This window comes from Azolla caroliniana, unplaced genomic scaffold (assembly GCF_043228905.1).
Source record: "Azolla caroliniana isolate FFs.n. ecotype wild unplaced genomic scaffold, voAzoCaro1.0.p SCAF_1, whole genome shotgun sequence".
In the NCBI taxonomy this organism is placed as follows: domain Eukaryota; kingdom Viridiplantae; phylum Streptophyta; class Polypodiopsida; order Salviniales; family Salviniaceae; genus Azolla; species Azolla caroliniana.
In genome coordinates, this window is record NW_028230436.1 from 31,967,816 (window position 1) to 31,979,935 (window position 12,120).

General features: G+C 39.1%; 1 protein-coding gene and 1 pseudogene across 1 annotated transcript; one reads left to right on the forward strand and one right to left on the reverse strand.

Annotated features, from left to right (window-relative positions):
• The first annotated feature begins 3,651 nt into the window (after positions 1 to 3,651).
• Positions 3,652 to 5,884, forward strand: LOC147869787 (uncharacterized). Its single transcript, XM_087333153.1, has 3 exons — positions 3,652 to 3,965; positions 4,048 to 4,554; positions 5,366 to 5,884. Exons 1-3 carry the CDS (start codon positions 3,774 to 3,776, stop codon positions 5,654 to 5,656), a joined length of 990 nt encoding a protein of 329 aa, XP_087189279.1. The 5' UTR covers positions 3,652 to 3,773; the 3' UTR covers positions 5,657 to 5,884.
• A 1,953-nt stretch (positions 5,885 to 7,837) lies between these two features.
• Positions 7,838 to 9,408, reverse strand: LOC147869788 (malate dehydrogenase, chloroplastic pseudogene; annotated as a pseudogene).
• Positions 9,409 to 12,120: the final 2,712 nt, after the last annotated feature.

Here is a 12,120-nt window from a genome sequence, read left to right on the forward strand (position 1 = left end):
CCCCTGACGTTTCTCGAAATCTTCTTGAATGCCCCCCAATCCCAGAGAGACTCTAGGGAAGGCAGGGGTATTTTGTAAATTTCTCTTCATTTTCACTTCTCTATGTACTCGAGAGTATGTAGTTAGTATGGTGTGTGGTGGTCACTTGAGTGGTTGTCTATGATCTCCAAAAAAACATTTGAACATGGCTATATAGATGCTGTATCACCGTCCACACATGGTAGCATAAACAAGATGGTCATTGAAAGTGCTCGTGATACGCATAAAACTATCAAGACAAAGACACACTCAATTGACACCTTAATATGCCTGCTTGGTTGGAGTTAAAAAAACATGATGTTCTTGGGCTAAAGCGTGTGTGCCCAACAGCTTTGGCATGTTAATGATGGTAATGAGCGGTCTACAACCTACATTCCATAAACAACACCCGAAACCTTCGGCATGCCAATGTAGTCATTGCAATTCTTGTATCGTGTATCATTGTCATTGGTCATTTCCTTATAACGCATAAATTGAATTTACAAACAATAAAAACATTGATGTCATTTTTATAGGCATGACATTCACAACCCAATTGTAAAGCTAATTTTAATGAGTTAAGAGTAAGATATTCAAGAAACCGATTATCCTAGGAACAAGGGCAAATCCATATGAACCTATGACACAGGGTATGGTAGTTGTTGAGTTGTGTATTTAAAAGGGAACTAGCTATCCCCCTTCATGGAGGCATCGTAAGGCACTACTGAGATTATAAAGGCGAGGCTAAGCATCTTCTTCACATCTATTATTCGACATCTAATGTATAACATAAGGTAACATTTGGTGGTAATAGAACATCGATGGTACTTTATGTTTGTCTTAGGTCCTTTCACTCGAGGGTGATCAACGTGGTTAAGTGCCCTTGATCTATTATTCTCCTTAACCACTTATTCTTTTGTCATATCAATGGTATGATCGATGATTATCACATAGGTAGAAAAAAAACTCGTATTTAATACTTGCATTATTTGGGGGTTGCTATAGAGTCATGATTATGTTCACTTTTGATTGAGAATCGTTGCATTAGGAGGGTGACAACCGAATTGAGAAGTATCCGTAAATATATTATCAAGCTTTAGGTGAACTTTTTACACTTGCGAAAATTGAGATGACCATATAAAATGACATATTCGTGTGTCCACACACTACGTGATCAATGTGATGATATGCAAGGTTCGACTAATGTTCAGTGGCAACGTCAAGTGGCCTTTAAAAACTATTGAGATATTAAGCTCAACTAGTTATTTTGTCAATTATGTAACTTAGTAGTTACATAAATAGAATCAGTTAGTACGTTGACCTTAAAGCCTTGAATAGGATTTTGTGCTTAAGCGGGATACATTTTAGATCATACAAGTTCATTAAATATAGGACTTACGTCCTTGTACCTATATTCTCCTCACTAGGGATCGACAATGGCTCGGCTCAAGCCTAAACCGTTTGGCTTAGCGGCTCGGCTCGGTTTAGGCTTGAACTTGCCTTAACGGTTTGAACTCGGCACGGCTTGGCTTGAGCCTCGCCAAACTGGCTCAAGCCGGCTAAGCTGTTTATAAACTTTAGAGAGAGGGGGAGAGAGAGAAAGAGAGAGAGGGAGGGAGACAACAGACAAGGGGAAAGAGAGAGAGTGTGAGGGAGACTAAACAGACGATGGGAGAGAGAGTGTGTGAGTGAGGGAGAACTACACAGACGAGGAGAGAGAGAGAGAGAGAGAGAGAGAGAGAGAGAGAGAGAGAGAGAGAGAGAGAGAGAGAGAGAGAGAGAGAGGGAGAGAGTTGAGACCACAAGACGTGAGAGAGAAAGTGGGAGGGAGAGCTTGTACAATGTATACTATAATATATAGTGGATCATACGATATAATATAGTCTATAATATAATTGTGTGCTTTTACCACAAAAAGAGAGAGAGAGAGAGAGAGGGAGGGAGGTTTCCAAGCCGTTTACCAAGCTAGTTCACAAACCAGTTTAGCCTAAACCGGTTTGTGAACCGGTTCGGTTCAGGTTTGAGATCCCGTAAACGGTTTAGTATTAGCCGGTTTGGCTTGGATTAGGCCAAAGTGGCTAAGCCTAAACCAAACCGTTGTCGATCCCTACTCCTCACACATGTGCACCCTTGCACATGAGATGTATATATACCTCATTGTGGGTATTTTTGTAAGTTGATGCATATTAATATAGAGAAAGGTCTTTGAGCTATACTCTTGTTAATCATGCCTCATATTCTCTTATTGTTTATAAGTCTCTTCCTCTCTTTCTCTCACACACATATCACATAGCCTTATGTTGCTTAATCACATACATGATTAACTACTCACATAATTAGATACTAATTTACCCTGAGTTAAGTACCTTATTATTAACAAAAACCTATGGCAAGGACTTTCACTTCTTTTCGAATACAACTTCTAGTGTGAAGTGGAATTATGTTGTACCTTCTTTTATGTTGCATTTCTGATAATTATTGCACCACTTGTTTCATATATGACATCATTTGTTTGATCGTATGCTTATACTAGCCTTTGTATCACAGTGGAAGTGAGATGAATTGTCTCCTTCTATTTTCAGATACAACTTTTGGTGTGAAGTGGAATTATGTTGTACCTTCTTTTATGTTATATAGCTAATAGTTATTGCACCACTTGTTTCATATATGACATCATCTATTTGATCAAATGCTTATACTAGCCTTTGTATCACAGTGGAAGTGAGATGAAATGTCTCCTATTTTCGGATACAACTTCTACTGTGAAGTGGAATTATGTCGTACCTTCTTTTATGTTGTATAGCTTATAGTTATTGCACCACTTGTTTCATATATGACATCATATATTTGATCAGATGCTTATACTAGCCTTTGTATCATAGTGGAATTGAGATGAAATGTCTCCTTCTCTTTCCTCTATGTACAGTTCTCAAGTAATATACAAGGTACATCTTTCTTTTCAAAAAGAAGAAGAAGAAGACATATGTGGGGCTATTTTGCCATCACTCTTGGAAGTTTCTCTTTACATCGCAAGAAAGAAAAGTTCACACCAACAAACATATATTTACCGAGAACCCAAATGACGAATTCCAACGAACTGAGCTGAGTTTGAAAGCCCATACGAATTCCAGTGGTCGAATTGTGTATAGGGCGAAATGAGATATGGTTTGGGGGGGGGGGGGGGGGGGACTCGAGAAGGACATGTAGATGAACCGTGGTTTTACACCTGGGGCAACAAGCTTCTAGGAAATGTGGGGCAAGAAGTGTGAGATAACGAGGGGCTCGATGAGTAGGGAGAAGCAGATGCTCAAAGGCGGACAAGGGAGGCATGACATTGGGTGGGCAGGCAGCGGCGATGGTGGTGGTGAGGTGGGCCATGAGAGATGGGCAAAAGAGCGTGGTTTGTCATGGTGGGAAGAGGTGGGAAAGCCATGGCCCACAGGGGTGTGAGTGTGAGCTAAGAGATTGTGTTCTCTCTCTCTCTCTCACTCTCAATAGTCAAAGCCTTATTCACATAGCATAAAAAACTTGTGGAGGAGAGGCCTCGAAGCCATTCCATTTAAGAAACAGATTTATAAATTAAATTAAGGGCCAAAAAGAAAAAAACACAACAGAACCATCTACGACCACGAAAAAAACAGAAAGGAAAGGAGAAAGAAAGAAAGAAAGAAAGAGGGCTAGCTCGCCATAGCCATAGCCATAGCCATATCCATATCCATATCCAGAGCCGTATTCCTCAGGCAGACCGTCACACAATGAGAGTTCACTGTGATGTCTGCGAGACCGCCCTCGCTGATGTGATCTGCTGTGCCGATGAAGCTGCCCTCTGTTCCGCTTGTGATCTGAGAGTTCATGCCGCCAATAAGCTCGCCAGCAAGCATCAGCGCCTTCGCCTTCTCGACAATACTACGTCTACCACCAATCTCCCCCTCTGCGACATCTGCCAGGTATTCTTCTTCCTTCTCTTCTTTAGCCTGTTCTTCTCTCCCTTCTTGTTTCGCTCAGATCGGAATGGGGGGGGCTTTTCAGGAGAAGGTAGCCTTAATCTTCTGTCTTGAAGATCGAGCTGTCTTATGCCGTGACTGTGATGTCTCTATCCACGCTTCGAATACCCTAGCCGCGAACCACAGAAGATTTCTCAGCACTGGTATCAGGGTTTCCCTTCATGCCGAGCAGCAAGGATCAGTCAACGTTTCTCAAGATAAACCCCATGACAACGTTACCCCTCCTCCTCCTCCTTCTCAAGTAATTAAGAAACATCTTGTATCTCCAACTGAGAAGGAGTCCACACAATCTTCTTCTTCCTCCACTTCTCCATTCCAATCCACACAATCTTCTGTCTCTGCTTTTAAATCAGATTCTTCTGATCCTCGTGTCATCAAACCATCCTCGAACAAGTCTTCGAAAAGAACCTCAATTCATGAGTGCGAACACGTTCCCACCTTCCAGACTCAGAAGAAACCAGAAGATTGGCAGGATGTAAATCTCTTAGAACTTGGAATGGGGTATCCTGTTGGTGATGCCACGTTATCAAAGGTAAAGTGACTCCTTGCTGAATACATAGAGACCTATTTTTATCAATCAGGGAAGGCACATGTATTCCATATCTCAAAGTTATGGCATGTGTTACCTCAACGAAAGAGGCAATTTGGTGTTTATTAAATTAGAAAAATTCTTTCAGTTCTAGCACTTTACAGTTCTATCATCATATAATCTGATCTGGCCTCCCTGCTCAGATTGACAAGGATTTTTGTTCCTAGGATCAATTGAACTTAATTTCTCTTAGGAGACTACTGCCAGGCTGCAAGAAAATACCTGTTTTCGAGTTTAATTTTTTTGCCCCTTATTGCACATCTAGATGCTTTACCTTCTTTACTTAGCATAAATTTTGTTCTTGTTGTAGAATTTCCTTAGGTGAAGCTGGTGGGATCTATATTTAGATACCTGGTGGTGTGGCCTTATCAATTGTGGAACCCAACAATGCTGTGGCAATTTATTATTTTCAGTTTTATTTTGGAATTGTAAATTTTAATGTTTGCTTGCATGCTGATTTTCACCTCGTTGCATTTTCGCAATTTAGGCCGTTTCTTTCCATATCATCTAAAACAATATACTTAAAGATATCATTGTTATTAGGTTTGCAGGCTTCCAGATTATACCAATTGAACACTGCATCCTTTATTATAATACCGAGTTATTGCAGTGAAATGATTTAGCTCTCAGTTCTATGTTAAATCATGTCAAATTCCCCTCTTTTCTAAACTGTGCCATAATATGTTTATTTTATGCCTAAAATGCAGTACTGTTATATGCACATTTCTGTTCTTAACCTCTCTTATGTGGGCAGGCTGATTTAGTATCATCTTTTATGGGTGATGAGGACTGGATTGCAGACCTTAGTTTCTTTGACGAGCATTTTATAGCTGAAGCATTGGCAGAAGTGCCACAGATTTCTCCTGCAAACGTGAGCACCATGGCACCTAACCATGTTCGTCTTGATGCTGTTCCAAAAGGGAAGTATAAGCAAGATATTGGTCCTTTACAGCATTCTGAAGATGTCTCTGTTGTCCCTGACATTGGGCCATTTGTGGATTATGTTCCATCAGTAAAAAGGCAGAAAATATTTCCAAGAATATAAATGATCGTAGCATTAACTGATCATGAAACTGGATAATATCAAGCCTAGCAAGTATGAAAACTCTTCTTATTAAACTTTGGAGCATTCTGAAGGTATTGCATTCAACCTAGAATTAATGACAAATATAGGCTTTTTGCATGTATGGGCTACATTTGATGCTTGCCATAGATGGAGCATAAGTTGCAATGTTTGTATTTTATGTATAATAACGAAGACTATTTTGTGTGGTATGGTTGAATGAGTATCATGATAAGATAAACTTGGACAAGTCAAAGTTGGATGCAAATGGTAACTTGAATTTGTTTTTCTGTTAATGATTGCAAAGCAGGGACATAGGCATACAAATAAACATAACTTCAAAGTTCAAGAATCTAATTGCCCAGATTGCATAGGGACATCTATTAATTTGAGCATGTACTAGAACGTGATTTGGGCATGCATGGCTACAACAGGAGATTAGATGCCTTCAACTCATGTAGTTTGCATCACGTTTTTGTATTTGTTCCCTAGTTGAGCTTAGCCAGATGATTTTTATGCAACACTCATGACTTGATGTGTTGCATAAGATTGCAACTGTACGATGGCTACAAATTGTGCACTTTGCTTAAATGGTGGTAAAGACTGATTAAATGTTTTATAGCAATCCTTCGCTACAAAATTAGGTTCAAGATAATATGTGAAGGTTGCACTTTGGCTAAACGGTGTTAAAGACTGATTAAATGTTTAATGGCAATCCTTACTTTGCTACAGAATTAGATTCAATATAATATGTAAAGGTTGCATCAGCAGAGGTTTTGGATATAGATATGCTTGGAGTTTTGATGGCCAAGAGTACTATGGAATGTAGGTAGCATTGCTGGTTAGGAGTTACTGGCCTGTGGACAATTTTGTGGATTTGAAAAAGCTATTTGATTTAGTATGGCTGCAGTTTGATTTGATTGGAACCAGATGCACAAGTTTTTTTAATACGAGGGTTTACATGGTTTAAGACATGAATAAAACTATGGTTGACACACATATGAAATCTTCCCATGGGACACATGCTGCTGAACCTTTCTAAAAATGTTCATAGAGAATCCTTTGGTGAAGGGCATTGAGATTGAGATTACATGCATGAGATTAAAATTGAGCCTGACTACAAATCCATGTTTATAGAATTGAATGCTCCACCAAGTAACCTTTCATCATGGGAGAATTTGAGATATTCTCTTTATATTCTACTGATCTACAAATCTGGTTGCTCTCAAAATGCTTCTTTAAATCCAAATGTAGTTGCAGAATGCGATTGCATTGAGATAGTAATAAGGAATCCAACCCCACCCAAAACAGAAAAACCTATCTGAGAATACGTTTTAGGATAAGTGTTTTGGTAGATGTGCTTTGGTAGAAACATATATTGTGTTTTTCCTCACAAGTAACCTCTAAGACGGGCTACTATTCTAAGACATAAATAAGTAGGAAGTATCAAAAGTTGGTAAAATGTAAATATTACATCTTGGCAGTTCTATTCTGCAATTCCAAGAGACATTTAGGATTCCAGCCATTTTAAACTTTGCTGTACTTTTGCATGCAACCTATCCGCATAAACCTAAATGGCACAGAATTACAATTCAATATCACTAATTCATATCCAGTAACAGAATGTGCTTCAAGTTTAGACTAAGTGGTATTCTCATTCACAATCAGCCATTTTTATTACATACAATTCTTATTCTCGTTCATTTAGTGCAATTGTTAAATATGATCACAGCAAAACACTTCGAAGAAAAACAAAGATAATGGGAATCTAGAACATCTAGCACAAAACATGACGAGTTCAACTTTCATTGCATACTATTTAAATAAAAGACACGACTACCCCAACATGGTACATCACTTCTTTAAAGACAGCTAAATAGAGGCATGCATCAAGGCTAAAAGAATCAAAACGCTGAGATAAAGACATTTTACCATCAAAACAGGGAGGCATCAGGAAATGGATATGTAATATTTTCTGCATGATTTCTGCTAAAAGGCACCAAGCGTGCATGAAGATGGAACCAGAGAATTAAATCTCTCTAGATAGAGTGATGCATTGATAAATAGAGCTCCCCGTAGATGGTAAAAAAAATTCACATTATTTCATGTATGCATGCAATCGAAACACTGAAATATTGTTACTACAGAAAAGTAGACTGTAAATAGTGTAAATGTAGGCATTAAAGTTGAGCTATTAATCAGAATAAATCGTCACAAAAATCTGTTAAAAGGCCAGATCACTCCACAAAATACTGGCCTCATAAAATAAACCTCCAAATTATTACTACAAACGAGACACTAAGGTCTTATTATTTAAGGACTCGTGATCAAATTGTTATTGAGCTTGTTCAATTGTATGTGTGGAAGAGCGATTTCCACTCTATGCGTGGCCAATTATTCTATCTAAAAAAGAAAACAAAAATCCCGCAAAAGACCTTACTTGTTGGCAAAGGCAACACCTTTGTCAATGCTCGACTTGAGCTCAGGCTTGAGCTTCTCCAAACCCTCTTTCTCATACTCAGAGAGGTTCTGAAGATCAGATGGGACGAAGGTTTCCACCCCATTCTTACCAAGCTTCACACGAGATGCAAAGAAAGGCAAGTCAGTTAGCTCAGACTGCACGTATGTACATTCATACACATCAGAGTCTCCATCCATGGCTCTCAGAGAAGCCTCAACAAATCTTGCAGACGCATAGGCCATGGAAAGTGTAGCAGAACCGGCACCAGCCTTTGCTTCTACCACTTCTGTTCCTCCATTTTGAATGCGATCTGTAAGTTTCTCAATTTCTTCCTGAGAAAATTCACAATTTGGCTTCGTCTTTGAAAGCAAAGGAAGAATGGTGATCCCTGCATGTCCTCCAACAACAGGTACGTCTACTTCAATGAGACGGAGACCTTTCTTCTCTGCAACAAATGTATTTGCTCTCACTATATCAAGTGTAGTCACTCCAAATAGCTTCTTAGGATCATAGACTCCTTTCTTCTTCAAGACCTCCGCAGCAATGGGAACCATGGAGTTCACAGGGTTGCTAATGATGTGGATCCAAGCGTTTGGACAATTCTCAGCTACAGCTTCAATCAGGGATTTCACAATACCAGCGTTGATATTGAAGAGATCATCGCGAGTCATACCTGGCTTTCTTGGTACGCCGGCAGGGATGACAACAAGATCTACGCCTTTTAATCCCTCAGAAATCTCTGAAGGTCCAGTGAACCCTGATACGCGAGCTGGAGTGTTGCAATGACTCAGATCTGCCACGACACCCTTCACGTTCGCAATGTCGTACAGATTCAAGTGTGAAACGAGAGGAGACATCTTGATGAGCAGAGATAGGGGCTGTCCGATCCCCCCTGAAGCTCCCAGGACGGCCACTTTGTACGCAGACGCACGAGCAACCCCAGGTCTATGGCTACTGTTATGGTTCGATTTATGGTTAGGGTTAGGGTGTGTAAGTGAGGATAGAGAAGCATGGCCAGCGAAGAAGGATGCCTGTTTAGTGGAGGAAGATCTTTGAGAGAAAGACAGGGTTTTGAGGCCTTGGAAGTGGGGAAGCGATACTGAGAGGGAGCGAGGCTGTGATGAAAAAGAAGAAGTGCAGAAAGGGGAACTGCCAGAAGGAGCAGAAGAAAGCATAGCGTGCATTGAAGCTGCCATGGCGTTCTTTGTCTGTACGCCCGTAGATCTTCTGTCTTCTTCTTCTTAGTCTTCTTTAGGGCTTGAGGTTTCTTTGTCTCTCTCTCTTCTGTCTGCGAGGGGGAACAGGGTGATCGATATGAAGAAGAAAACTGGCTTATGACGTGGCCGGATCTACGCCGTTGAAGGCTTTGGACGGCTCGGAATAAATAATGGCCTTCTTCGTAAAAACCCTCGCATGCACCATGGATGACCACGTCCAAGACCCATGGGGGACCACGCAAAGATGCCGATGTCACATAGAGGTCTTTCAACAAACAAGGACTCATGCTCCATGGGGCTAGTTGCTATACTCCGAACTAATATGTTTTCGGGACTGCATTGAACACCCATGCAATGCAATGCAATGGTGGCATTTGCATGGATGTGTTAATAAATGAATCAATAACATAGTTCTTGCCAATACGTTGGAGCACAATATGTACTTTAAGTGATCGTAGTTTGGACAAATATAACGTATGCTCCTTGATATGTTCAAAACACCCAATACAATGAGGTCTCACATGTCTGATCACGAAGGGGTCGGGAATATTGTGACTCCATTGTTAAGAATGATGCGCACAAGCGCCACACTATGTTTAATATAGTGAGAGCAAACGACATGCATCCCCAACTTCGTGGTTCGGATCCCACATTTGTCATTATAACTCTAATTTTATGCTTGTTTAGATAGGGACCAACACTTTGTTAGTCTAGGAAATTGTTACGGGCATGACCATATAATATCCTGTAACAGAAATGGCATTGCTTACTTCAAAGCCAAGCAAGGTTATTGTATTCGGTGCATGAATGTCGACGCAAGAAATTTGCAACATGGTGTACAACAATATTTCATGCCACATATCTCAAGGGTGCAAGAGGATATACACATGTATGGTTGATCTTCTATGGATGAACAAGTTCCCCATCAATATGGAAAGTTACTACTCCAAATGTGCAATAGGACCTAAATGTTTGTTGCAAATGCAACGTGGAAGATTGCCAATATGTTTGTTGTAGATGCTATAGTTGAATGATAACAATGATTTTACAATTAGACAACGTAAAGAATGTAATTCTCATAAGTTATCTTGGAACCATTGGTGTTAAGCAAGGATACCCACTCTTTTTAGTTTATTCATTTGAATGTGAGGGCCTATTTAAAGATATTTGCGATCAAGATGAAAAGCATTCTGGTTCAACACCAATATTCAAATTCCGAGTTGTTTTTAGTTGTGATTACCACACAGAAGATAATTATGATTGAAATTTGGTTCCGTAAGTCATATTTGATGTCAGGAACAATAATAAAATCTATTTATCTTCATTCCATGATTGGTATTTCACCCAACATGTGTAATGCCAATGTCATTGCTTTAACCCTATGTAAACATGTGACCAAATCAATAAGAATCATCTTCCAAGACCGCACTAAAGCTTATAAATATCAGTGTCGCGCAATATTACGTTAAGAGGAACATGTTGGGTGACTATATCCATAACATATTTCATTGAATATGGATTACTATGTCGTGTCTAAGACAATCTTATTTTTTCCCATGAGTTTATGTTTATCCATTTTCTATTTAAAGTCATGTCGATGACTAATATATTGGAATGTTTGGACTTATTTAATCTAACAATATTGACAATAGTACTCTTCCTATTTGCAATGTCAACGGATATTTTTACAATCTTGGTTGATTGGTTTTTGAATTTGAGATCTTGATATATTTAAGGTTTTCTTGGGACATTTTTACACTCTTGGTTGACTGGTTTTTGAATTTGAGATCTTCATACATTTAAGGTTTTCTTTACTTTTTGTGAACCTAGATTTGAAAGTTGTTGTTTTCACAATGGAGAGGGCCGAATTGGATTCTAGTTTCAATGACAAAGTTGGGAATCAAAATCTCCAAATTGTTTTCCATACATTTGAAATCTAAGTTTAGGGATCAAATTAGTAGATTTTCTTTTTTGAGAACAAAACTTGCATTTTAAGAAATCAAAACCAAATATTTGCATTTACGATAGGTATGAGAAAGCTACAAGAGAACGGCATGACATGGAATACAATAGAGAAACATGGATAGATGAGATAACAATGGTAACAGACATAGAAAATCGAGATTTTGAGAGAAGATGCTTTTTTATGCTTTCGAAGTGAGCAAGATATAATGGGGGTTGCATTTCAAGTATTCAAATATATGCCTTTGTCACTTGTTATTGAACCTACTCAACTTGTGGTCGTTCCTAGAACAATTCTATTATATGAAATTTTCTTGGTGTGTATTTAACTTTTGTTGCTTCATCATAGTAATAGGGAAATGATTCGCAAAGTGTTTCAAGGCATCTTGTAAAAAGGTTACAACATATGTATCCATTGAGCATATGTTACCTATTTGACATTTCATGGGGGTGGTATAGGGTATTTTTGACCGGTCCTTGATTGGGATAGTTATAGATTGCATTATGCCTATATGAGATGGCAAACGGTTGAACCAAAAAGCTCGGAACATGCTATGTTTTTTTGTTGCACGTTATTGTTGTTGACCTATAGGAAGCTCAATAATCACGGCCGACATGTTGAGGAGGACCAAGATGGAATGTCAAATAAGGATTCTAGGCACATACACTCTTGCTTTTTACCACTATCTTGCAAGAAGGAAGTTGACATATGCATGATAATATACCTAAAAGAGATCAACAAGACATTACATAGTAAAACATGAGGGCGAAAAGTATTCCATGCATAAATCACGCGAAGGAGTGTT

Bases quoted from the DNA above. Each gene is read 5' to 3' on its own strand.
- LOC147869787 (XM_087333153.1), top strand. From the start codon at position 3,774: ATGAGAGTTCACTGTGATGTCTGCGAGACCGCCCTCGCTGATGTGATC. The intron at 3,966-4,047 runs GTATTCTTCTTC...GGGGCTTTTCAG, and splicing joins CCCTCTGCGACATCTGCCAG to GAGAAGGTAGCCTTAATCTT. The intron at 4,555-5,365 runs GTAAAGTGACTC...TTATGTGGGCAG, and splicing joins GTGATGCCACGTTATCAAAG to GCTGATTTAGTATCATCTTT.